Genomic DNA, 27690 nt, shown 5'->3' with positions numbered 1-27690 from the left:
TTGGCTCCTGCTGTCACAGATGCGCTGACCTGACAGAGCCTGCCACTGCTCCCTGCCCCCCTGCCCCAGTCCCACCTGACGTCCCACCTTTGCCTCAAGCATGCCCAGTGCTTTCCCTCAATTGCTCATGCGGTTCCCTTCACTGCAATGTCCTACTGCCACTCGCTGAAATCGGATCTGCTTCCGGGTCATCCATTCCCTGAAGCTTCTCCTGATTTCACCCAAATTGACGTGATGTCCCTCTTTTTGGAACCTGGGCCCGTGACTATGCCTGACACGTAACAGGTCCTCAGTGAGTGTTAAACTGCACGAAGCCGGCAGGGCTCAGTGGCGTGGTCAGTGTCTCCCAGACCCTTACCTTGGGGGTGAACATGTGTAGGATACCATCGACGGCCCCTCGCAGCAGCAGCCCCCGGACCAGGAAGCAGGCCAGCACCACATAGGGGAAGAGGGAGCTGAAATACATCACCTGCAGAGAAGACAGGGACCCGCTGTGGGGCAGAATGCCTCCCGCAGCTGGCACCCCCCTCCCTGCTCACAGCTGGGGCACAGGAGCCCTCCTCTGATGGCAGAAGAAAGTGCAGCCCTGGGACCCCTGGGCACAGGGCCAAACCCACCCCACATCTGGCCTCGAGCCAAGGCAGGAGCACAGACAAGCTGGAGTCGGCGCGGCTGTGCCTGGGGCCAGTTTCCTCCTTTCAAGAGCTGGTAGGGCTGGGTCTGTGGCCTCCCCGCCCCCAAGGGCCACCACGGGGGTGAGGAACCGTCTCCTCTCCCATCCTCCTGTTTTCATGTCTCCTGCCTGCTTTTCTATCCTTGACTCCAGGGGACCCCCTAAGGATCTCCCGTGTCCTTGGAACTCCTTTGAGGGAAGCCTTCCCGGAGGTTACAGACATGGCTCCCAAGCAAAAAATCAGAAAAAGTCCTGCCTCTTATGACCATAAATTGTGTGCTGTTTTCTAGCATGTGCATTTTTTGCACACTTCTAGATTCCCCACGTGCCTGGCAGAGAGCCTCACACAAAGGAGATGCTCACGGAATGTTTGCTGTGCTGAAACAAATCAAGAGGGTCGTTTGGGCAGGATGGTGTTGGAGGTAAAGAGCGGGTGTGTCCAGAGCCAGACCACCTGAGTCCTGATCCTGGCTCTACCATTGTCAACCATGTGACCTCAAGCGATTCACTTAACCTCTGTGTGCCTCCATTTCCTCATCTATAAAATAGGTGTAATGCTTCCTAACTCATAAGGGTGTTGTGGACCCAAAGCAGTCAGACATGTGGCAGTGCCTGATAAGTGCTACGAAGTCTCAGCTACTTTTGTGGCCTTTGGAGAGGGAAGAGGTGGAGAACACTCTACCTTTCCAAGGCTCAACTTCCTTACTCATTGAGTCCATTATAACACCTGGAGCCTCAGACAGATGGTCAAGGCTCTAGTTCCAGCTCTGGGACGCACTGGCTGCCTGATCTCAGGTGAGGAGCCTTCCCCGCTCTGGACCTCAGTTCACTCATCTGTAGAATGAGTGGATTAGGCCACTGGGTCCCTAATGTCCTTTGCGGCCCCGACAGTCCATGAATACCGTACATGCCAAAGAAGAAAGGGCCCTTACTTGAAAGGGGTCTGAGCTCCTGGGAGAAGGTGTGTGGGGCTGGCTGGACTGCACCCCGAGAGAGCCACGGAGAGCCGTCCTCGAGGCCCCAAGGTGCCTGCACTCACAGCATGCACCTGCTCAAAGAGCCCTTTCGTTTCCACAGGGCGAGCTGCTGAGTTTTACCAAAAAGTGCTCAGAGCAGATGCTTCTAGGGCTCTTGCTTGGGAACCTTAAGGGTTAGGATATAGACGAATGTCCCTGGGTCAGCGCTCCCAGCTTTTTTTCCCTTTCAAGTCTGCAGAGCAGGCCTGAGTTATCTGAGCACAGAGGCGGCTAGCGTTCAAAGCATCGATTTTCCACAAGCCCACTCTGACCCCCTCCTGGTGGGCAATAATCCAGCAGTGACACTCCCGTCGCCTCCATGGGGGGGGGGGGCTGTGTCATCATCCTGAGCCACTCAGAGGCCAAGCCCACCCAACAGACCCTGCATAGCATATCCCAGTGTCCTCAGACCCCTGCCTTCCATGCTCTTCTACCCCCCCCCTTTTAGTCCCTTCCTGACTCACCTTCCCAGAGGACTGGATGCCCTTGACCACGGCCATGCCCACGATGCTCCAGGCCACCAGGAGGCACAGGGTCATCTTCCAGTTGAGGCCCCCGCTCTCCGAGATGGAGTTGGAGATGTCCAAGGCCTCTCGGTACCAGAAGTAGGTGGTGGCTGAGCTCTTTTCACACTCTGCCTCCACCACTGAAACAGCAGCAAAGGCCACAGTGCCTCAGTCGGGGCTCTGGGTCCCCCTCCTCTGCCTGACCCCCAACGAGGGCAGCAGTGGGCGAGAGGCTAGCTGAGTGTGGGGAGCAGGGAGGGACTGTGCTCGTTCTGGGCTAGCCAGGATCTGGCAGACCCTGAAGCCTCCAGATGGGGCTCCAGATGGGGCCCAGGAGGCTTTGGGACACACTGATCTGGCTGCATTCTCACACATGCCACTCCCTGCCCGCCTCCATCGGTGGAGGACAGCAAGGGTTAGGCAGAACTGGCCTCAAGTTCCCTGGGAAAGGTTCTGAGCTAGGAGCCAGACATCTAGATTCTCATCCAAGATTCTTGGTTAAATCAGTAGTGCAACCACAGGAAAGTTGCTTCTGGACCTCAGTTTACCCCTCTGTGAGGTGGGATACATCATTTGGCCTTTTATAGGACTGGCATGCAAACTAAGGCTGTTTCCAGACAGGATGGTGTTAGAGTTACACAGGATTGTAACAACTAAACACAAGTCACAATTTCTAGAGTTTTCTCTACACTCATTTCATTCAGTCCCCATAAGAACTCTATGGGATAGGCTGGCAAGGATCATCAGAACAGGAAATGTGGGTCAGGTAGGTGTCTTATTCAAGGCGACACAGCAAGTCAATGAAGTCTCAAATCTCTGCCTAAGCCTCTGAGGCTCCTTCCACCCCTTCCTGAGACAGGCTGGCTGGAAAACCCAGTTGGTCATACTCAGGAGGTCCTATACTTGCCTGCCACAGTCCCATTCCTGGTGACAGGACATTCGCTCCAGGGCAGTGGGTACTGGAAGGACTTGAAGAAGTAGAAAATGCTCCAGCCGATGATCACATTATAATATAGCCCAACAAACAGGCAGACCTGGGGACAATGGTCGATGGTCGGGGGAGGGGTCATGAAGGCTGCAGGCAACTCCACCCCACCCCCACTCCCCATCCTAGGCCCAGGCTCCGGCTGACTGCACACAACACTGCTCACAGTCTTGGAGGAAGAGGAGGAGGAGGAGGGGGAGGAGGGATGAGACGCAGGCACTGAGGGCCTCTTCCTAATCCTCCCTTCATCTGGTATTCAGGGAATCCACAAAAGAATGTTTCAGATATTAAAGATCTCTCCTTTAAGCAGTGAACTCTTAAAATGGTAATCCTTTCCAGTTTGAAATTCTTCTAAAAATGCTTAAAGCACTTCCCCATCATTTCCTGATGACTCAGGATTACAATCCCAGAGCTGCCCTCCGGGACCCTGGAGGCCTGCTCGTCTTTTGCCTCTACAGACAATGGCCCCAGACTGCAGTGTTCCTTGAGCTTTCGTGGATGCTTCTTCCTGGTTTCCTACGTCCTCCCTCGTCTCAGGACCCCACTCTTCGGTACTGTCAGCAGCCCGCCTCCAGAAAGATGTCACTTTCCGTGTCTCGGAAACATGATCGCTACCCTTGGCAGAATTGCATTTGAGATAGGAGTACACGGATTCTGACCGAGGGTCCGAGTGGTTTCTCAGAAAGCAATGCTTTCACGCTCGGGGGTTGGCCGTATCCGCTCTGGATGCCGAGAGGCCTCTTCCGCCTCCAGCGGCCTGCTCGGTAATGCTGATCGGCGTGAGTGCCAAGGGCCCTTTACCGCATCAATGTCACGAGCCCTGGCGTGCAGGAGCAGACGCTCGGACGGCACACCTTAACCGCAATATCGAGGGAGAGGGACCCCCACTTCTTTCACTTGGGTGCTTTCAGGCCAAGGGGAGACCCATTCACACTCACGTGCGTACACACGGCCAGCCCCGGCAGGGTATGCTGTACTTGGCCGTGTCTCCCTGGGCAGAGGTGATGCCCGCCATGACTGTGGGAGCCACTCAGACCCTCCCCCAGTCTCTGCCTAAGACAGGTTTGGGCTGGCCATGCTACCAGGCCTAACGGAATGCTCAGTCCCTTCCAGAGGCAGGTGTGAACACGTGCACCCATGGGCTCTGCCCATAAGGGAAGCTCAGTTTCCTCACCTCGAGAGCTAAGCGGAACCTCACCTCCAGGCCCGTAAATGAGCCTCATGGAGTTCCCCATCCAGGCCCGTGGGGTGTCCCCGGCTCCTGCTGTTCCAAAGCCGGGTCAGCCACAGGCTCTCATCTGAGACCTTCTCCAACGCTGCTCATGTGCACAGCAAAGTGGCAAGGAACCCCCACGCCCCAGGACTGCCTTTTCCCGCCACACACTTGCCCAACTGAAATACTCCTCAGTCAAGGAGAGAGGAAGGGCCTCTCTCACGGGGAGCTGATGGGCTGGGAAGCACAGGCATCTGGGACTGGTCCACGTGTCCACGGAGAACTTCGGCTGAGATGTCCCAGGCACCCCCTCGAGACGATGTCCCAGCCTATCCTCCTTGGCAACAATTCCCAATATTATATCCTGCCTCGGGCAGTAATTTAGGCACTGTGTGGCCCTGAGACACCGGCTGGAAACAATTCTCACGCTGAGGGTCTCCCCCCTGCCCTCGCCCTGGCCCAAGACTCCGGTCTACAAGCCCCGTACCCCAGAGCGGCCCCTCTGCCTGCCGGTTAAGTGCCCAGTGTCTGCCTCCGACTCACTATGCAGCTGGAGAAGCCGATGCCCCCCAAGCGGGGGCACACGTAGTGCCACACACCAATGCTGCCACGGCGGATCCTCTGGCCCACAGCCAGCTCCAGGAAGAAGAGTGGGATCCCGATGATGATCAGTAGCACGAGGTAGGGCACCAGGTAGGCACCTGGGGAGGAGAGAGGAGCGTCACGGGGTGTCCGGAGCACGGCACCACAGTAAAGGAGGACAGCCTTGTCCTGCAGACCTGCCCACATCTCTGATCACCCCCAAAGTGCCAGCGGTCCTGTGCTCCTCCAGGAATGGTCTGGCTCATACGTGTGGCCCACCACACACTGGCCGCCCAGGCCCTCCTTCTCCCCGTTGACTCCTCTGCCCTGAAATGCTAAGGGGGGATCTAGATGTAGGTCCATGCCTCTCGCTCACAAGGTTGGATTCAGAGATGGACAGACAGACAGACAGATGCCGCACTCTCAGGAATCCACACGTCAAATCACAAATAGACACACTCTCCCCTCCCGACGTACTCTGTGGACACCTGTTCACACCCCCTCCCGCCCACAGAGAAGCAGCCCCAGATGGAGTGGACCCTGCTCCCTCGTCCCCCAGAGGCACAGCCCCGGGGCACAGCCCTCCCCGCATCTGAAGCAGATGCTGACACAGCAGACCGGGTAGCTCCAGGGAAGCGGAGCTTTTGGAAGCTCTCCAGGGAGAGAGGGTCTGACCAGCATCACCATTAATCTACAGCTAATTGGGAGGAACGAGGGAGAAATTAGCAGTTCAGAAAAGCACGGCCGAGAGGATCATAATGGATAGACAGGATGGATCTTGATACAGATTCCAGATGAGAAATTAAACTCACTGTCCCTGGCCTCACTGCAGACACAATCTCAATTCCAAGTGACAGGGCAGTTAGCAGGAGAATTAAAATCGTGTCTGGACACAGATGAGCGATCCCTGCTGAGAGACGTGCCAGCAACCCAGTCCTGTTAGCAATGCTGTCACACAGCCCCCGTCACCAGTGCCACCATGGCCACCCAGCACCCCCAGACCAAGCCTTGCCAGCTTGGAGCATCCAGAAGACCCCCAGCCACATGGCTCTGGCCCCCGTAACATGACATCCGTATGTGTCCCATCTGCCAAAGAACCCGGGGGATCAGGCGTCTCTTGGGCACAAGACCCAGCGCTCGGCAACAGTCAGCTGTTGACTGTAGGCCTACCATGCGCTTGGCATGTGCGGGGTGCGGGGGGTGGGTACTTGGGTGAAAGAAGGCACAGCCGCTATCCCAGGAGAGCTCACAGTCTGGAAGGCAAGACCCTCAGGTTCACACGAGCAACGTCAGCACATGTACACACACACACACACACACACACACACGCGGACCAGTCACACAGAGCCAACCGAGCACACGCGTGCTGAGGGAGGGGTCAGACAGAACTCATCAGGAAAGTCCTCCAGGGGAGGTAACCCACCAAACCTTACACAACAGCATCTGATTCATTAAATATCCACACGCATACAGTCACACGTACACGTAAATTCCACGTGTCGCTAACAAGCAGCCTGAAAAGAGGGTGGGCCCGAAGGACTCGCGGTTCTGTCTCCTGGTCCGGGGTTTCGGGGAAATGAGAGAGGAGAGAAGTGACATGCAGAAAAGCACAGGGACACAGCCTCCCTAGTTTCGTATTTCACCCACATACCCTTGGGTGGCGCAAGATGTGCAGAAAGATGGGTTTCGGGGTAGCAGAAGAGTAGGCTGGCATCCTCTGGGGATGCTTCTCTCCTCTGCCCCAAAGAACCAGGGAAAGCCTCCACATCCGTGCTGTCCAAAGAGCAGCCCCACAGCAGAGACCGGTCCCTGGCAACCCGCCACCTGCCCCTCGGGCCGGTCGCCTGCGCCAGGCCCAGGGCACTGACTTGGCTGCAATTCTCCTGACGGTGCCACGGCCTAGCCACGCGCAGCGCTCGGGCACTGGGGGCTGGGTGAGAATTGCTGGTTAGGCAGAGGTACTTTTCTTATCAACCTTTGCTGACATCATTTGGAAACGCACCCTCTACCACCTTAGAAAATACAACCTGGAGGCACAACTAGATTGATCTCCTTTGACGTTTCAGGGACGTTCGGGAGCTTCAGGTCGTCAGCCTAAACAGCCAGGAGTGCTGTGCACGGTGTTAGAAGTTTCACAGAACATGGCTCTAGGAAGGTAAGATTGTGTGATCTCTGAGGCCTCCTGGATCTCTCCAGTCTCTGTCCTGGTCTATATTCTAGGTCTTGCTTCCGGCACACCCTGAGGTTATTTCTGGGCTCTGAAGCACCACCTTGGTCTCAGCCTGTTGAGATGCATACTAAGTAGGGACTGAGATCTGGGGGGGGGGGGGGGGGCAGACCCCCTGGGCTTGAATCCTGGCTCTGCCACTTACTAGCTGTGTGACTCTGGACCAATTACCTGATCTCTCTACACCACTGTTTTGTCCTCTGCCTAAAAAAGGATAATAACATTAGGTAGAACCACATGAAACTGCTGATCTCTGACCATTTTTGACTTATAAAAATGGTCATTTCACATACTTCAACTCTACCCCTATGGCACAGGGCTGTTTCAAGGATTCAGTGGTTTCCTTACCCCTTAGTAAGCACTTGATGAACATTTGCCTCTTTTCATAAAGATAAACAGGAAAAAAAAAAAAGCAAACTAAGAGGACACAGAATAAAGAAACGGTCAGCATCTAGTCGCGCTAAGCAGAGTTCCAGAGTTCCCACCCAGATTTAAGCAAAGTTGGACTGGATCCTTCACGGCTCGGAACCACAGAGCTTCCACTCTTGGACCGAATAGTTGTCTCTTTCCTGTATGTGAAACATGATAATTTATCTCCTTCCAAAAAATATTTAAGATGACTTATCATAAACCCCGTAGAATACTGGAGTCAAAGGCAGAGATAGAAAGGGACTCTAGGAATCAGAGAGGGGGGAAGGATGGGGGCAGGAATGAGTCATGGGGAGCTCAAAATCCTGAGAGTTATATCAACTCAGTGACCTGAGTCTGGCCACGCGATATAGGCGAAAAGCTCTAATTGGTAGCTATTTATTGATTTAGTAGAGGTGGGGTGAAGACCTTTCAAAGCATGGAGAGCATACAGTGAATAAACGGCGCCATAGTGGCAAGATAAAAGCCTCTGGCCTCAGTTACACCGGCTCGAGGGGGCATGCTCACTTCCCACCCTTCAACAGAAATTGGAAAGAAGGGAAGTCTCCAGCCAGGCTCGGCCTCTGGACGAGAGAGTGTTCTGCAGAGGAGGGAGCATCCCTGATGAGGAGGGCTCATCCCTGAGAGGAGGGCTGCATCTCTGGGAGAGGCTACATGGCCAGAGTCCCACAGAGCAGAGAGAAAAGGAGTCAGGTGAGAATGCCTACAAAGCTGTGGCCACCCATCAGGCTGGAGTGTGGCAGTCCCAGGCCACAGGGACTAGGAGGCACAAGGGCTCTCTGCTGGCTCCAATCACTTTCCCAGGACCAGATGTCTGAGCTTGTAAATGTCCTTGTTTTCAGCCTGCTAGGTTTTTCTGTGTTTATTTTCTGTTAGTTTTCCCCTGGTTTCAAAACAAATTACCTTTGAAACATTCCAGCCTGCCTCAGACGGGCCGCAGGATAAGGGCCCGGGGGCTGCTACCCACCTGGGTGGCTAGAAGTGGCTAGTAGAAGGGGTTTGATTCCAGGGGCAAGATCCTGTAGGCGGATTAAAACTCGGGGGGCAGTGCGAGGCCCCCTCCTCCCTGGGAGGCAGCAGGTATGCTCAGACTCTGGGGGCCAAGCTGTTCTGGTTAGAATCCTTACTTTATCACTAGCTGTGTGACCTTGAGTGAGATACCTAACCTCTCTGTGCCTCAATTTTGCAGTCTCTACCATGAGGATAGTAACTCCTTCCTCACACAGGGAGTAGGGGGATTCGATGGCTGAACTGTATGAAATTGGTGCTTTGGTTGGTCCCAGACACTTAAATATCAGCAGTTTCATGCATTTCGGCCTAATATCCGGTAAGTGTTGAACAGTGCCTGGCACCTGCTAAGCCTTTAAGTGTCATGGCCAACAGTTGCTCTTTACTATGCGTCAGATAACGGTGTTAAGCATTCCACACATAAGGCTCACCAAATCCTCCCAACTTTGCTGTAAGGCAGGATCTACTATTATTCCCATTTTACAGATGATGACAGAGAGGCACAGAGAGATCAAGCAACTTGTACAGGGCTGCAATGCCAGCTGGCTGCACTGGGGTTTGTGCCCAGGCAGTCCCGGGCCAGAGCCCACGTTCTTATCATCATCATGCCTGACAGCCTCTTGGTAGCTATGAACCATTAGCTATTTCTGGGGAGCCTTCCTCTGGACTCCCGAGCTCCACCCTATGAGGGCTCCAATTCTGCATCAGCAAAGGGGCGTCCCTTTCCACCCCTCAGCCCGGCCCCTTTGCAAGGCCCCCTTGGGGTAGGCAGGGCTGCCTCTTACCGCCTCCATTTTTCTGGCACAGGTAGGGGAACCTCCAGATGTTGCCCAGGCCCACGGAGAAGCCGATCTGGGCCAGGATGTACTGCAGCTTGCTGTTCCAGGCCGGCCGGTCCTCCGCGTCCAGCTCCTCCTCTGCCGCCTTCTGCTTGCCGCTGGCCTCACCTGCCACGTTCAGGATGCTCTGCTTGTAGTCCACGGGCTCCTCGAGGGCCAGCAGGTCGGCCACCGACTCCGTGACATGCTCACTGCTGTGCTCACGCTGGGTCACCTTGCTGTTCTTAGGCATTGGTGCCGCCTGGGCCACGCAGCCCCGCTCCCTGGCACTCAGAGAAGGTGGGGCTCAGCTGCTGTCAGCTCCTTCTCATCCAGGGACCTGTGAGACCAGGTGAGCAGGGGAGGATCAGCTGACCACCCCACAGAGGTGGGGAGCCCGAGCGGACCCAGATCCGCCATCACTCCGGGCACATACTCGGAGGCTGGGCTGTGAGTGGCCTGGAATGTTGCGTTTGTCTTTCTCCCTGTCAGGGGGTACCCACCGAGGGGCTCAAAGGCTGCAGACTCCGTTTTCTCACAGGCCCTGCCTGAGCATGCCTGAAAGGTAAACCTAATGGGGTAGGAGGGGCCAACCCACCCACCAAACCCAAATAAAGGGGCATCCATGATGCCACTGCCCCCTTTCGTAACCACATATCCTGAAGTGTTCCAGGCCCTTGGGAGGCCCCCACAGCCCTCTCCTCCCAGGTGGTGCAGGTTTGTGGCCAAGTCCTAGCCCTCCTGAGCTCTAGCTATGTAGCCGAACCATCTGGTGGGACCCTGGGAAACCAGTGTCTGCCTTCTCTGGGGTCTTTCTGTTCAAAATACAGCGCATGGGCCAGCAGCATCACAGAGAGCTTGTTAGAAATGCAGAGGGCACCCGGGTGGCTCAGCTGATTAAGCGTCCGACTCTGGGTTTCTGCCCGGGTTGTGACCTCATGGTTCGTGGGTTCTAGCCCCGCGCTGGACTCTGTGCTGATGGTGTGGAACCTGCTTGGGATTCTCTCTCTCACCCTCCTTCGCTGCCTCTCTCCCTTGCTCTCTCTCTCTCTCTCAAAAATGAATAAAAGAATACTTAAAAAAAAAAAAAAGAAAAGAAATGCAGAATGCCAGGCCCACCCCAGACCTACCGAACCATTCTCTGTATGTTTACAGAACCCTTAGTGATTAAAAGGGACATTAATGCTTGCAAAACAAAAACAGAAAACAAACAACAACAAGAAAACAATAAAACATAAACAAAACAAAAAAACCCAAAAGGTTAGAGCTCTCACCATGGGGACCCTGAACACCAGCCCCACATCTGGACCTTCATTCCCCAGGCAGGAGCGCTGACCAGGTTCTGCTAAGGATTCTGGCACTAAAGCCCTAGAGGTGTTTGCTTAGTGCCAACAAATGCTGGGTCATCGCTCAGCACTGACATTATCTGAGGGCCACTGCAGCCAAGAGCCAGTTCTCCATCCTCCGGTGACAGTTTTACAGCAGATAATGTCTGCACGATGCGAGCGGGGGAGGCAAACCCTCCCCTGCTCCTGCCATTCCCCATCCGTCTCTCAGGCTTTCCCTTAAAGAAATAAAGCACCAAGGAAATGAGCCCTTTGAAGGATATCAACATGCTGCTGTGTTTCAAAGCACCTCCTCGTTAAGGGGAGGTTGGAGGATTTAAAATTAAACACACGTACACCCCGGCCTGCGGTTGCCCTGTGTCTTTCTAGGGATGTAAATTAGCCGGCTCGGTAATCACTTTACTAAGGGAAGGAGCCGCCTCTGGAAGTCTGTGCTCCTGGTCTGCACCATCAGAACAGCGCGGGCAATGGCACCCTGCAGCAGAAGCTTGACCCGGACCTCCTGGCTGACTCCAGTAAAGCCCCAAACTTCAAGGGAACCTGGCCAGCCGGATCGTGTTACATGTGTAGTGAAGCTAGGACACCCGACAGATGGGGACTGTCCACGCTGGTCTGTGTGGTTAGCCAGTCCTCCCTGGGCCAGGCCATGGACCACAGCAGCAGGTGACAACTCCCTGAAGGGAAACCGTGAGTCTTTGGTGACTCCCCCTTCCACTCCAGGAACGGTCAAGGTGTTGGACTTTGCAGTGACCCAGACAGAACTAGCCTGCCAAAAAGAGCTCAGAATTCCCTATAAGAAACACAGCTCTCCGTTGGGACTCCACTTCACATTGGGCCAGCCAAACATTCCACTGTGTCCTGGAGGGAGTGTGTGTCTGGGGACCTTTCAGCCCTCCTCCTCCTGCCCACATGACCTAAGGGAATGGTGCCCCTAGGAGTTATGCAATGGGGAGGCTTTTGTTCTTGTCTGGACTGTCAGGATGAGCCCTTTCCCCTTCCCCGGTCAGCAGATCCCTGTCCCCAGGGCACTCAAATGGAGAAAACCTAAGCACAGGCAATGGCAGTTTGAGAGAGAGAGAGAGAGAGAGAGAGAGAGAGAGAGCTAGAGAGGTGCAGAGAGAGAAAGAATCCCAAGCAGCCTCCACACTGCCAGCATGGAGCCCGATGCGGGGCTTGAACTCACAAACCGTGAGATCATGACCTGAGCCAAAATCCAGAGTCAGACACTTAACCCACGGAGCTATCCAGGTGCCCCTTAAACAAGAGTTGTTATTAAAAACTAGAACTGGAGGGAGGGTGGGGGGCACCTGGGTGGCTCAGCGGGTTAAGCGTCCAACTCTGGATTTCAGCTCAGGTCATAATCTCATGGTTTAGGAGTCTGAGCCCACATCGGGCTCTCTGCTGTCAGCACGGAGCCTGCTTCAGATCCTCTGTCCCCCTCTCTCTCTCTCGACTTGCTGTCTCTCTCTCAAAAATAAATAAACACTTAAAAAAATTAAAAAGTAAAAACTAGAACTGGGGAGAAGGGTTGGGGTCCGTCTGGAGACTGCAGTTACCAGGGTGCCAGCTCAGAGCCTGTCTCCAGGTACTCTGCCTGCCGTGGAATTTGACGAGAACAGTCCGCGATGCATTAAGTACGATTTACTGCTCATCATCCCACAACTGGAGAAAACCAAAGGGGATTCCCGCAAGCATGCGGAATTTATCCTGACGCTGACCAACTGGAGAACATGCTTTCCCAAAAATAGCCTAGAGAGTGGCAGCTCTCGTCACCAACAGGAGAAAGTTCTGCAGGAGGGAAGAGCGTCATTCAGACGAGGAGGACTCAAGGACAAAACCGGCACATTCCGGTAAAGCCACAGCAGCATCACAGAAACCACAGGCACGATGGGAGCTTCTTCCTTCTTCCCAAGATGCGTGCCAGAAGGCCCCCTGTGCCGTCAGGTTTGCAGGACGAAAAGCACAAATTTACAAGCGGAGGCACTGGCCTGGGCTGCAATCATGACTAGAACCTTCTGTGCCCAGGAACACGCTCAGGTGACAAAAGTGTCTGACACTTAGAATGTTAAAGCTTGAGGGGCCCTAGCAATATTCCCATTCCATGTATGAGGACACTGAGGCCCAGAGAGGAAGCCAATTGCCCAAAGCCACTGGGTCACACTCAGCAGGGAGGTGGGAAACAGGACAAAGACAGTGGTGGTGAGGGCAGGGGCTTCGCAATCAGATGGACCTGGGTCTGAGATCTCCCATTTCTTTCATTCATTCGTTCATTCCCTCACTCACTTGACATCCATTTACCGAGTGCCTTCTCTGTGCCAGGCTCTGTTCTAGGTTTCAGGGATAGAGCAGTGAACAAAATAAGCAAAATGTTTCCCTTCGTGGAGTTTATATTTCCTGTGGAAGGGCCAGATACTAAAGAAAGAAACAAACATATAAAGGCCAGTGGTGATACGTGACATAAAGACAAATAACATGGGGTGGGGGAGGGGGTGTTGCAAACTGAAGGGCTGTTATTTTATGGTCCAGAAAGGCATCCCCGAGGAGGGGACATTCAAGCAGAGGCACTCAGGAAACAGATGTCGAGTGAGTGAGTGAATGAATAAATGGAAACGCTCAACCCCTGGCCTGCCTGTCTTCAAAGCCGCTGTCCTCCACCACCACAACCGACTGTAAGGACTCTGGCTGGTGCTCTGAGAGAGGTGGGCAGCCACTTCGCTTTAATTATGCAGGCGTCAGGCCTCTGGGGGTGGTGGTGCAGAGGGTCTACATAATGACAGCTGTCCCCTCCAAGGGAGGGCTGCCCTGGGGACTCAATGAGCAGACACATCCAAAGTGCCCAGCACAGGGCCTGGCACCAGGAAGGACCCTGCTCCTGGGAAGCCCTGCATTGTTTGCTTTTTTGTTTTTTGTTTTTCATTTAAAAATATGTAACCCCCCCCCCTCCATTTATGTTTGGTCACATAAATGCCAAAAGCCAGAGTCGGTTTGTGGCAGAAGTGGGGTGGAGATGGAGAGAAGTGTTTTCCAACACCACCACCTCAGAAATGTTGGTTTTTGTTACCAAGAGCTGGCACCACCCTGAGGCTGCTGGGACAGCACCCCACAAAGCCCAGCCCACCCACCTCACCTGGTGTCAAAGAGAAGCAGGTAAAGGCCTGGTCTTGGGTCTAAAGATCAGCAACATTATTACTAATAAAAAACATGGCCTCGCAGTAAAGTCTAGCAATATTATTAGTCACGCTGTAGCTCATATGTGTTATCGTTTGAAATCACTTGCAAACATTTTGTACTCCGTCTCCTGGCACGGGATGGGGTGGTGACACTGCCCAGAAGCCAGACTGCACGGGTTCGAATCCCAGCTCCCTGCTTACCCGCTGCCTGGCCTCGCAGGTTTCTTAAGGCCACAGAGCTGCATCTCCTCAGCCGTCAAAGGAGGACAGCAGTTCCCACCTCACAACGTTGTGGACAGAACAGGTCGCACAGGTCTCAGAACCACGCAGGAGCCCAGCAAGTGCTCATAAATGTTGCTTCTCCTTGTCATCTCACTGGATTCACAGCCAGCCCGGGAAGCGGGTGAGGCAGCTGCGCCCCAGGGCAGGACAGCACCTGACTCACATCACATGGCTGGCAGTCCCAAGTCTCCTCGCGCCTCCGCTGCCTCCATGGTTTAAAGAGGACACAGCACCAGTGGTATGGATCATCCTTTCCCGCAACCCCCAGTTCCCTTGGAGCCCCTGGGCTGGTGAAAGGTCAGCTTGCAGACCAGGGCGTGGGAACCCAGCGTGTACCCAGCCAACAACCCTGACGCATTACCTGGGACGAGCAGCAGGGTCAGAGAAGGATCCAGGAGGGGCAGATTCCTCTCTACCCCTGACTTTACAGGGCTTGGAGCCAGCCGTGATCCAGGTATCAGGAGGCCAGCCAGGTGCTGGTCCCGACCACCCACCGACCAACCATGCAAGCTGGCACCATTGCCCTGACCTCTCTAGGCCTCAGTTTCCCCGTGTGTAAAATGGGTTGGTCTTCGTGATCTCCGAGGCCCTACCACCTCTGCCAGTTGAGAGCTCAGTGGGGTGTCGTGGGGACGCTGTGACAGCCAGCTAGCCGTACTCCAATTTTGCCCCTGCTCAGGAGCTGGGGTAGGCTGTGAAGCTGATTCCAGGAGCAGCACGTCAGATGATGGAGCTCTGAGGCACTGAAGGGCCTCAATTACTCAAAGCACAATGCAGGGGGGGGCTCGAGAGTTGAGAGAGCCCTTGGGGCCAGACCTGTCACTTAGCAACAGATGCAGCCTGCAGCTCAGAAGCTCGCATGAGAAAAGCAGCACCAGGGAGTGAAGCTCCTTAAAAAGAAAAAAAAAATTGTGCGACTAGGAGGCAGACAGGTAAAAATATCCCCTGCCGGAGGGCTGACGGCTCCACCACAAGTTTCAAAGCATGGCACTCGGCCATCACCTCAGGGGTGAGGGGAGGCCGCTCACCCTGTGACTGGGGCCAGGCCCCGCCCCACCGCTCCAAGCATCCCGAGGTGGGGGCCTTCTGGAACGCGGTGTCCAGTCGGCCCCCTGAGCGCCCGCCTCTTGGGGTCACAGTCTCTCCCGTTCGGGAGGGTTGTACCAAGTAACTCCGGGGACGAACCCCAGGGAATCACTTCTTTTCCAAGCCAGACCCCCCGGGGGGACTGGGTGGTGAGGCCACCATCTTTGGGAAAGCAGGCGGCAGAGATGACGACAGACCCCCCCAACCCAGGGCCCTGCTTCCCTCAGCCCCCCGGGGAGAGCCGTATCTTACCACTGTTGGGTCTCACGGCTCTGGGGACAGTACTGCACATTCTTAAATGCAAACCTCTACAACGGAGAGCTGGGAAGAGCCCCCAGGAGCGGGGAGCAGTGGGAGGACACCCAGTGGCCCCAGCCATAACGCCAGGGTCCAACTAACTCTAGGCTGATCAGAGGTAAGAAGGAAGCAAGGTCGGGGTCTCTCTGTCTCTCACACAACTAGACAGCTTCCTGATCTCCATGTGACGAGCCGTGGTGGCCCAAACAATTCTCCTAATTACCTCGGAGCCTCTGGGCTTCAGCTGAGCCTAAAGCAGGTCGACTGTTATCAGAAATACAAATTGTCCTACAAATTATTTTTAATTGTTTTATTGAAACCTCCCGGCAGTCACCTGGGGCAAACTGTTCCTGACAGGCCTTGGTGATGGCTGCTCTCCTGGTTTTTCTTGGCCAGCACCATTTGGACCTCTCCCTCCCTCCCCCTCCATGCCGAGGGCACAGAGCCCCGTCAGTATGTTTGAGCCCGTCCTCTCTCCCACCCCCTGTGCTCTGGTTCAGCCCTTCTCTCAGTTCGATGCCTGCAGCAGGCTCACTGTCCTCTGGGCCTTCAAAGGCGGCTTCCTGAAATACCACATCACCCCACTCCCACGGGAGAGAGCCCACGGCCCTTGCCAGAGACATTTGCCACTTCTCCATTCCCCAGCCTCAGCTGCCACTTCTCCGCCGGGCCCCTGTGCAGAAAACCCTCCCTGGTGTCTGCCTCCTGAAGCTTCCCTTGAAGGGAACCACACTTACTCCCATTTTACAGATGAAGAACCAAAGGCTCAGAGGGGTTAGCTATACTTTCACTGAATGACCTTGAAGGTGCAGCTCAAGATCCACCTCGCCTCTGTGGCACGTTCTGTGATGCTGTAAGTGAGAAGTAATGCTCCTTTCTTTCCCCTCTCGGCACGCAACCTGTAATACTCTTCCACGCTTTGACTATTTGGCTTTCTAGTATAACTCCTTGTGCACACCCCCGATTCATCCTCTAAACAGGGAGCTCCCTGAAGGCAGGAACCAAAGCATATCCAGCTTTGCGTCCACCCGCAACTGCCCCCAGCCCAGCCGGTGCCTGGCACACACAGGGCGGAAGAGGACGCCTGCAGATGTTCCAGGGCTCCTGCCACCCCACCCTCTAAGAGCAACCTGCTTCCTAGGTTGAAATCCTAACCACTGCCTTCACCTTTGAAACAGCAGCAAGGACAAAAAGCTAACACACTTGACTGAGTCACATTTAAACCTACTAGATGCCTGCGTGCCCCAGCCATGGGAGCGGGGGGCTGGGGGGACGTGGGGGGGTTATGAATGAAGTGCAGCCCAGAAGCCCATGTGGGGAGGACCCTGGGACTTGGAATCCAGCTTTCTGTTCTGTAATCATCTGTACAATAGGGAACAGTGCTTACCTACCAACTGCATCTGGTTACCACATGGATAGCAAGAGAAAGAGAAGATTCCTGGGAAGTCAAATAAACAGAACAGGAATTTCTGACTCCATTTCACAGATTTGTTGTAGACCAAATCCTCATGTATTACTATTGTACGTGCTCAGTGAATGTGATATGAAGGAAGTGAATGAGTGCATGAATGACAGGTGCATTCTGAATTCCCCCAGTTTTCCAGAACCTGACATAATTCCCCAGCTTCAAAACTTTCCTATTTTCTGGTGCAATATTCCCATCCCAAAACACACGGTGTCCCAAAGACGCCCCATGTGGCAGTGTAAAGCAAAGGTAAGCTAAGAAGTCTGGCCGTCATTCGCTGACTTTCTGCCTCTTCTAAAGGATCCACTATTTGTGCCTCACTCTCTCCACTTTGTAGACAGGGTCTGCCTTCACCTTAGAGAGGTACACACCGGATGGGCACCGTCTCGGCACGGAGTGTTCCACGAGGCTGGTGGGACCATTGCAAACAGCAGCTCAGGCAGAGGAGCCAGTAGAACCTTCTGTGGCCCGTCTCACCTTCCTGTTACATTTGCCGAGCGTGCTCTCTGCAGTTGGTATTTTGTTTTCTTAGTCAAGGAGGAAGGGAAGCAGGAAAAGGGGCAGATGGTCCAGAGGGGGAGGAACTGGCACTGGAATATGTGGGTGGGGCCAGTGCAAACAAAATCTTTTGGTTCAGTTTTACCATTTCATGGGAGGGGGAAAGGCATGCCTAGTCGCTGTGGAAGCAAGAGCAGTGCCATGACCACCCCACAGATGCATTAACCTTGTGCCAGAACTTAGGCGCTAAGGGAACTTCTGAAGGCGGTGGGGGGTGTCATCATTAGCAGCAGCAGCAGCAGCAGCAGCAGCAGCAACAACAAACAACAACACAGGGATCCTTCTTGAGGGCTGGCTCTGTAGCAGCCACTGTGTGGAGCGGCCATTATCTCCTTAAACCCTGCCCATAACCGTATGAGTTTGGCACCACACTTACTGCTATCTTACAGATGAAGAAGTAGAGGCTCAGCGGGACTGGTTGCTGATTTCATTGAACCGCTGGCCCTGCGATGCTGGTGCTTTCTTGAACTTACCAGAGAGGCTCAATGGAAGGTTTTCACCCAACCAGGTCACCACTGCCACCTGATCAACAGCCATTTTGAGATGCCACTGACTGTACATTGTGTCCTGAAATGAAGATGTGATGGTGTGCCAAAAAAAAAAAAAAATGCATCTTGGAACTGGTGAAGCAAAGCGACAGGTCCACGGGCACAAGTCAAAAACTGGAGGCCCTGGGTCCACACCAGCACAGTCTGACTCTGGGATCTGACTCTTAACCACAACACTATCACAGAAAGATGGGTTTTGGAGGCAGGGAGGTCTGGTTTGAGTCCTGCTGTCACTTACTAGCTGTGAGTCTTCAGGAAAGAACACAGAATCTCAGGGTCTTGGCTTCTGGACCTGAAAAGATGGAGAAGTCCCCAAAGGTGAGGGCCTCTTGGTCATGAGGACAAGATGAGATGATGCAGTCGGCATACCGTGAGCTGGCACCAGCTGCCCCTTCACGTGAGCACGTGGGGAAAGTGGGTGTGGCCAAGCCTAGGGGCACAGCTGCCCACTGTCCTGTGGTGCCCTGGCACCAGAATGCAACAAGCATGTGGGTGCCCGAGGACGCGGGGGGCTGGAGGGGGTGCTGGTGCTCCAACTGACTTCCCGCTTCCTTTACTTCCTTCAACCAATATTTATTGAACACTAACTATGTGTCAGACTCTGTTCTAGCACAGCAGAGAACAGAGCAAGCAATGCCCCTCCCCTGTGGGATTTATATTCTAGGGTAAAGTGACAAAAATCAGACAGATATGGGGCACCTGAGTGGCTCAGTTGGTTAAGCATCCGACTCCTGGTTTCGGCTCAGGTCATGATCTCATGGTTTCGTGGGTTCGAGCCCTGTGTTGGGCTCTGCGCTGGTGACATGGAGCCTGCTTGAAAGTCAGTCTCTCTCTCTGTCTCTCTCTCTCTGTCTCTCTCTGCCTCTTCCCCACTCACACTCTCTCTGTCTCTCCCAGGATAGATAAATAAATTTAAAAACAGACAAATATATAATTACTGCCATATGTATAGACATATATCTCCAGTATATATAAACATATCACATAAATATGTAATATTGAATGTGAGGGGACGGAGTGAGACAGGGGTGCTACAATATGTAGAGGGACTAGGAGGGCACACTCTGATAAAGACCTGATGGAGGGTGAGAATGGGCCATGTGAATATCCTGAGAAAGCATTCAGGGCAGAGCGAACAGGAAGTGCAAAGGCCCTGAGGCAGCCTGCTTGGTGAATAGGAGGACTAGAAAGAAGGACCTGGGCCTAGGGCATCCTAAACAAGGGAAGAATGGGAAGTGCCTTCAGGAGGATAGCTAGACTCCAGAGTAGGCAGGGCTTGCAGAGCATGGAAAGGACTGGGTTTCCTTTCAAGGCTCATAGGGAGCCGTTTCAAGTTTTCAAGCAGGAGAGTGATGTGACTCAACTGTTTTTAAAAAGATGACTGAAGGACAAGTGAAGACACAGGGAGGGTAGGTAAGAGGGGATGGTGACCTGAGCCGGGGCGGTGGGTGAGGTTTAGGTTTTAGAGAGAGAGGGAACCATAGAGCCCCAGAGTGCTGGAGAACATACCAGGTCCTGGACAGGTAGACAACCTATGGGACTGTCCCAATTTGGAAAAAGACAAAAGTTTTTTAAAATCACGTGTTAAAATAAAATTCCAGGAGCAAGGAGTGAAAGCCTCACTACCTTCTTTCCTCATTCATGAGAGGCCCATGGTGGTAACAGATGGGTCCTCACAGTATCTGTCCAAATTCTCTGACCTGAATTTTCTTTTCTGTTTTTTTTTTTTTTTAACATTTATTTATTTTTGAGACAGAGAGAGACAGAGCATGAAGGGGGGAGGGGCAGAGAGAGAAGGAGACACAGAATCGGAAGCAGGCTCCAGGCTCTGAGCCATCAGCCCAGAGCCCGACGCGGGGCTCGAACTCACGGACCGCGAGATCGTGACCTGAGCTGAAGTTGGATGCTTAACCGACTGCGCCACCCAGGCGCCCCTTTTTCTGTTTTTTTTTTTTAATTAAAAAAACTTTTTTATTAAAAAAATTTTTTTTAGCATTTATTTATTTTTGAGAGACAGAGATAGGCAGAGCATGTGCGGGGGAGGGGGAGAGAGAGAGAAAGAGATACAGAATCTGAAGCAGGCTCCAGGCTCTGAGCTATCTGTTAGCACAGAGCCTGATGCGGGGCTTGAACTCACGAACTTCGAGACCATGACCTGAGCTGAAGTCGGACGCTCAACCGACTGAGCCAGCTAGGCGCCCTGGACCTGGATTTTCTTAAAGCCACTACTTTGTCTTGCTTCAGAGAGACAGACAGAGGGAACCAAGGGTGTCCAATTACCTGTGTTACCCACCAGACTGCTGAAGGGCACTTGAAGGAATAGTGATCAGAAACCCTTAATTACAGTCCCAACATGATGTCTCTTTCCTGGGAATGAGAAGGGTTTGTGGCTCTTTCCTCATCAACCCTCAGTGTAGCTTTGTGGAGAGGTGGGCAGAAAAGTGCCCCTACTGGGAACAGGTCACAGGACAGCTGATCGCAGTGAGGGGAGCAAGTATTTTTGAAAACCTGCTATGCTTACATATGTTATTTATACCCCCAACAACTTGGGATAAAAATGTAATTCTCATTTTACAAAGAAACCCAGGCTGAGGGAAGAAAACTATCAGGTACAAAATTACCCTGCCATGAAGTGAAAGAGTGGAGATTCAAACTGTGGGCTCCTGAGCTCTGTAGCCCATTTTCTTTCTGATATTCTAGTGCTTTCCAATCTTTTGTACATCACGACACATGGAGAAGAGAACACTGATATGGCACACTGGGGTAAGCGGTCCCGGCACCGTAGGCCATTCCAGGCAACTCCAAGGAATAGAGGCATCGTTATTTCTGGGCCCCACGCTACCCATCTGCAGCACTGGTTAGGAAGTTTTCCAATGTACCATGACACGGTGCAAAGTGATATACCCGAATCTCATTCAGCAGGTCAACAGTGAGGTGAGTCCATCTACCACCATTTCTCCCTGAGGTTAGGAGCTTCTTCATTTGGCCAGGTCCTTTCCCAAAGCCAATGTCACAATGCAAGTTGGGGGACTGGTCAAGGAGGTTCCTTCCAGCTGCTCTAGAGGAGTCCCCAAATTCCTAGCAGGCAGGTCGTCTCGGTGGTGTGCCAGGACCGTGGACAGCGCCCACCAGGCCATTCAGGACGCCTGTGCTGGGTTGCACCTGCTCTCCTTCCCTTCCAACCCCCCAGGGAAGAGGAGGTCCGCATCCCCACTAGATACTCACCCGGCAGCACCTGATGGAGCCGCTCCAGCAGGTGACTGTTCACTTCCCTTGAAAGGTAGCTTTATCAAACAGCACTCCTGACCTGGAGTGGGATTTAAAACCACAGGAGCCCAGGAGTCTTATAATTAAAGAGAAAATGCAACCAGCAGGAAGCTGGGGGTGTGGACCAATGAATTCTATTTGTAAGTGAAAGAATAGGTGGCAAATTAGTGGTGCACAGAATCCAGTGGAAATTCTCATTAAACCAGTAATTAGAAATGACAGAGTACACGGAGAGGCAACTTGTTATCTTCAAATGAACTGTGAGTAGCCTTGGAAGGCACAGAGGCAGCTCGGGGGCACAAATGCAGCTGATGAGATGACCCCAAGGCCCAGGAGCTGGGGCGTTATTTCCTCCCGTTCGTGCCTGCCCCACCCTCACTCCACAAGAGGTCCCAGAGCAAATAGGGCTTTAAGTCTCAACTCCCAAGTTAGACACTCAGGCTGCCCAGGACTCCCCTGACCCAGAATTATTCTCCAACAAAATGTACCTGGTCATGAACATGAGAACAATAGGGTACAGCGATCCATCTTGCACCTGAGCTGATGTGCTCACCTGTAAATTTTCTGTGCACGGTGAGTATCTATTTCTTCTAACAACTGGATGTATCCATAGTTGAACAGTGTTTTAACTTGAATAATAACTCATGGGGGAGGGGGGGACTTTTCAAAGGACTCTGTCTCCACAAAATGGCTGCCTGTGGAGCCAGGGATTCTGGGAAAACCTTTTGTGTCCTCTGGGGGTGGGGGAACATCAATGCTTACATTCCAGTTATCCACCCTCACTTACAAGAACTTCCCTACCAAGATCAAGGGTCGTTTGGACGTACCACGCAGGCTAGGACAATACGGGCCTGTCCTGCCAGGGACGGTGGTTTCTCAGAGAGGAAACAGATGAAGAAGCAGGAAGAATCTGATGCCAAGTTTCCCAGCACAGCCCCAGACTCCAGTGGCAGAACCCCAAGGGTGAGGAGAGTGGGCTCTCCACGGGACAAGATGAGGAAGCGAGCGGCGTCCTTCTGAGCAGCCCAGGCCAGCCAGCGGCTGCCATGCATAACCTTGGAGTGTTCGCAGTTTTGCTCTGGAGTCTGGGGCCTCACCAGAAACTGCTGCCAGTCCCTGGCACACACTCTCCAGCAGAGAAATCTGACACACCAGAGCTCCCACCAGCGACTGACCGTCCTTGATTCTGCAGATGCGGAAATCCTCAGGGCGACATCCACTGTGCTCTGACTCTTCCCTCACTGCTTCCAGCACCAACCCTTGACTTGGACAAACTTTAAGGAATGAGGTCAGGAGTGGTAGAGTCGGGGTAGGGGTGGGGATGGGGCAAGACAAGATAGGACAATGAAGCAGCATGATGGAGCCTAGGATCTTCCGCTGGATCCCAGCTCCCCTGGCACCACAGACCGTATTTCCCAAACCTTGGAAGTTTAGGTATGTTCATTCTCCACCAAATTCCCATTGGTGGAGGCCCATTTCTCCCTTCCTCAGGGCGCTAGCTTAAAGAGCTAGACCCACAGGTTTAGACAGCCTCATTTGGGTATAAATGCCTAGGTGGTCTGCAAACATTTATTAAGAACTTACTGTGAAGTGGTTAAGAATCTGCCAGACCTGGGGCACCTGGGTGGCGCAGTCGGTTAAGCGTCTGACTTCAGCCAGGTCACGATCTCACGCTCCGTGAGTTCGAGCCCCGCGTCAGGCTCTGGGCTGATGGCTCAGAGCCTGGAGCCTGCTTCCGATTCTGTGTCTCCCTCTCTCTCTCTGCCCCTCCCCCGTTCATGCTCTGTCTCTCTCTGTCCCAAAAAATAAATAAACGTTGAAAAAAAAATTAAAAAAAAAAAAAGAATCTGCCAGACCTGAGTTCAAATTCTCAGACTGCCACTCACTGCTGGTGTGACCTTCAGCAAATGATTTAACCTCTCTGAACCTCAAGTCCCACATCTGTAAACTGCAGAGAGCAATGTCCATCTCCTGGGATTGTAGCAAAGATTAAACGAGGTGGTATACGAATAAAGCACTTAGTGCAACACAGAAGCCTCAGTAAAAACCTGGATATTCTCACTGTTTGCCAAGCACGGCATGAGCTCCTGGAATCCAGAACTGCACCGGCCCCTCCTAAAAGCACACAAAGTAGGCGCTTCCCCACAGGCCACTGACCCGCCTGATTCTAGGGTAGCACACTAACACAGACCCGCAGACCCACACTAACACAGTCTGGGACGCTAGGTGGGGGAGGGTGATGCACAAGGGCTTTGTAGGGGCTGAGTGACAGAGTCTTTTCCCTGCCTGGTGCTCCAGATGTTTGGCTGTGAGAACTTCTTGCAGCCCAGCCTAGGAGTGAGTGATAACTCAGATCTGCTTCCAGGAAAAAAAGCCCAAATCCACCTTCCCTTTAAACTATGTGGCTGCTTATCTTAACAGCCTTAAAGGGATTCATGATGAATTGTCCTGCCGTAGCAAACTTAGATCGGAAAGGAGCTCGAGAGAAGGGGGGACACACCGGCAGTAGGAGCCTGCTTCTCAAGAACCCTCTCATCTCTGTCTCGATCATCTTTGAAATTTGTTTCCAGGTCCAGTGGGGAGAGCATCAATCCAGGGTGCATGTACCACACACACACACACACACACACACACACACACACACACACTGCCAGTAGTAGACTGGAGTCCCCTAGGTCAGCACGGCCTCTCTGGCTGCACCATTATTGCCTTTCACTCTTGAGACACACACATCTTAGCTCAGCACCAAGCCTAGACATCTTACAGAAAGAGACAGCAAGGGGCCAGGATCCCTCAGGGAAGGCAAGCGACACACTCCTTTCCTCTCCAGGAAAGGCCAGCCTCACCTCCCCAGGATGGTTGTCATGCAGCTTCCAACTCCATGATGGATAGGACAAGAGGGAGGAGGATGGCAAGATCTGGCCGTATGGCAGGGGCCCCCAAAGTCCACCGGGCAAGTGCCACAACTTGAGACCAGGCCATGGTCATGAACAATTCTAAGGAGTCAGGGCCTGTGCTGGAGTCTCGCCCTGGAGCTGTTGCAGAGACAGCTGAGGGCACCCATCAGACCCAGCACAGCTCTGTCCACCACCTCCACCCCACTCTTCATAACTCTGTTCTTTTTTTTTTTTTTTTTAGATATAATTTATTGTCAAGTTAGCTAACATACATCGTATACAGTGTGCTCTTGGTTTCAGGAGTAGATTCTGGTGATTCTTCTGATTCTTCGCTCACATACAACACCCAGTGCTCATCCCAACAAGCGCCCTCCTCGATGCCCATCTCCCATTTTCCCCTCTCCCCACACCCCCCACCATCAACCCTCAGTTTGTTCTCTGTATTTAAGAGTCTTTCATGGTCCATGACCCTGCTCTTACTCAGCGTGTCCTGGGGAGACCTGAAGGTTGGGAAGAGGTCAACGTGAAGCTGAATTAGGGGTCCTTCGCAAGCACATGTGAAGCCCTGACACTTTCACTTGTCTCCACGCCCCCTCTCACACCAAGGCACAAGGGCAGGGAGAGAAAGAACCACCTCTGGTTAAGGCCCATAAAGAAAGGGGTGGGGAATTAACATTTTAGAGCATCTGCCACGTGTCCAGCACTGGGCTCAAAATAAGCCTGAGGAAAAGGCACCACAGGCATCCCTCTTCTATGACCGAGGAAACCAAGGCCCCGGACGTAAAGTGACTTGCCCAAGGTCACCCCGCCCTGGCACCTGGCAGAGCCCTGGGCCCACTTCCGACCACAAGCACACAGCCTCCCCCTGGGTCCCTGCTCCAATCCCCCAACCCCAGCCTGGCTCTGCGTGCCTTCCCTGTGGGGTCAGCGCTCTAGGACACCTGCCCAGTACCTGAGTTTTGCTTGGCTCACTCTGAGGACCTGCCTACCTCTAGTCAGTGGCCCCCAAACTCCGGGAGCCCTGGCCATCGCTGCTTACAAGCCCTGGTAAAGAACTCCATTCAGCTCACAAACAGCTGACACACAACTCTGTGTGACTCAGGCCAAACGAACTCACTCCAATCAGAGCTGGTGGGCACGATTTGCCTCCTGCACTGAGTCACTCTCCAGGCTGAGCTGCAGGGATTTGCTGAGACTCACCACCTACTTAGCCACAGCTGCTTGGTTGGAGAAAAAGCCAGCACGGGAGCTAAGACCTCTGACGGTCCCAACGGATGAGCCACAGCCAAGGACAATCGGGTGTGACCTCGAAGCCCTTCCTCCTGCCTGGGTGATGGGTCCACCTGGCTGGACCATGGGGTAATGTAAGCACAGCATGAAATACAAGAATTCTTTACCATTAACCTCAACACACTCTGACCTTGTTCTCCAGACATCAATCAGTATGTGCAGGACAGCCTTACAGTTAGGCTCGAACTAAAGTTTTGGTTGATTTTTTTTTTTTTTGAGCCGTTACAGGATTTGCTTAGTTCCTGGAAGTTCCTGTTAACAAGGGCAGTGCCCTCAGAAAAATCCTCCTTCTCTATACCACGACCCTGTCTTCCCAGCCCGACCCACCTGCCTCCCTTTCACAGCTGAATTGCCCCAAAGGTAGTTCTGGTTAGAAATTCCCTAATCCGAAGGATCCGTTACAAATTTCTCAAAGATGGAAAGAGGAATGAAATTTTAAAAAATAAATAAAAACAAAACAAAAACATTTTTTTTTAACGCCATTTGACAGCCACTGGGCCCCCTCAAGTGACTGGCCTCAGGATTTCCGAAGGGCTGTTTGGCCTTTAAAAAGATAACACCAGTCTTCCTTCCACGGCAGCCGCGCCCCTGGGGGAGCGGCCCTCCCCGGACTACCGTGAGCATAGCTTGGGAGGACGTTGGTTGCACAGGTATAAATGTGGCTGAGGCCTCTCCCGAGACGGCGCCCTCTCCAGACCTGCACCCCGCGCACGTCCCCCATCTCAGCCATTCGCTTCCCAGATGCGCTTCCCTCGAGGGAAGATGGGTTCCCCGCTAGCTCCGAATTCAGCGAGGTCCAGCTCCCGGACTCGGAATTAAATATTCATCTCGGGCGTGAGCGCTCCGCTACTCCTGCCAATGTTACTGTCAAGGTCATGGGCCTGAAGCCGAGCGGCTGAGGCTGGGGTCTCCGGCCGCGCAAGAGCCTCCCCGCGGGAACTGCGCCCTGGGCGCGCAGCTCCGGGGGGCCAAACCGGCCGGGCCTCCCGCCCGGTGCTCCGCGGGCGTTTGCCTCTGCAGCTCCGCCGGATTACCTCCGGAGTTCTTGGGCCCTCCTGAGCCCTGGAAGCTGGAGCCCGTTGGTGAACCCATGAGCGCGGAGCTGGGCACCCCCGATGCGCCCGAGGAGCGCGGGCCCCGGGGCTTCGTCGCCAGGCAACGGCGGCTGGAGCGGCGGGAGGAGCCCGGGGCCCGCGCAGGGCCGGGCGGGCACCGGGCAGCGCCGCCTCGCACCTCTGTCCTTAGGCCTTCCAGGCTGGGGCGGGGCCAGAACAGCTAAAGTTGCGGTGGCTGGCCGGGTACAGGCAGGCAGGGCGCGGCCCGAGACTCACCTGTCCCGCGTGAGCCGTCGCGTGGACTCGACCCCCTGCACTCCGGCCGAGCAGCTGCAGTCCCCGACGGGTTGCCGGCTCACAGCCCCTCCCGCGGGCAGCCCGAGTCTGGCGGCGGCGGGCACCGGCCGGGGCTGGGAGGGGACCCGGAGCCGCGCGTCCGCGCACGCGACTCTGCTCGCTCCTCGCTCCCTCCCTTGCCGCCGGTTCCGACTCAGATCCCGCCCGCGGCGCGCTCGAGCCTCTCTGGGGAGCAGCCCTGGGACCCAGGTTCCGTGGCGGAGGGAGCGCGTGGGGGCTGCAGGCGCCAGCGCCGAGTGTCGCCCTCCCCGCGCCCCGGCCGCGCCGGCTCTGCGGAGCGGAACGGAGCTGGGCGGAGCGCAGCGCGCACTGTTCCCTCGCTTTCCGAAAGGCCACCCTGGCGGCGGGGCGCCGTGACGCAGGCTTGACTCACGCTCGGGCCCGCGTCAGTGCGAAGCTCTGGGGCCGCAAGCGAGGCTCTGATGGCCGACGACGCAGGCGGAGGGGGTGGGCAGGGAGAGGAGAGGGAGAGGGGCTAACCCAGGAGCGGCCTCTTGAGGCCCCTCCCCAGGACACCCAGACCCTGGGGCTTCATCACGGGGGCTTCCATTATCAGAAGAATGGGGCCCCAATGGCCAAGGGTCTCTGGAATCCTGGGCCCCATTTCGTCACCCT

The 27690-nt window shown here is 54.2% G+C and overlaps 1 protein-coding gene across 2 annotated transcripts in view; it reads right to left on the bottom strand.

The window, feature by feature from the left end:
• Positions 1 to 27302, bottom strand: part of SLC6A17 (solute carrier family 6 member 17) — a 51706-nt gene extending 24404 nt beyond the window's left edge. Inside the window, exons 1-6 of one of the 2 annotated variants that reach the window (XM_030326072.2) lie at positions 26995 to 27302; positions 9425 to 9797; positions 4937 to 5094; positions 3103 to 3229; positions 2154 to 2335; positions 359 to 469 (exon numbers count right to left, since the gene is read on the bottom strand). In XM_030326072.2, coding sequence (XP_030181932.1) covers positions 359 to 469; positions 2154 to 2335; positions 3103 to 3229; positions 4937 to 5094; positions 9425 to 9710 — 864 coding nt within the window. In that variant the 5' untranslated portion in view covers positions 9711 to 9797; positions 26995 to 27302. Of the gene's footprint in view, positions 1 to 358; positions 470 to 2153; positions 2336 to 3102; positions 3230 to 4936; positions 5095 to 9424; positions 9798 to 26994 lie in introns of those variants that run through there. The other variant, XM_030326075.1, reaches the window with a different exon arrangement.
• Between the last annotated feature and the right edge of the window lie 388 nt (positions 27303 to 27690).

This window comes from Lynx canadensis, chromosome C1 (assembly GCF_007474595.2).
Source record: "Lynx canadensis isolate LIC74 chromosome C1, mLynCan4.pri.v2, whole genome shotgun sequence".
NCBI classification, from domain to species: Eukaryota; Metazoa; Chordata; class Mammalia; order Carnivora; family Felidae; genus Lynx; species Lynx canadensis.
Note: the sequence above shows the minus strand (reverse complement) of the source record. Positions and strands in the feature narration are given on the sequence as shown.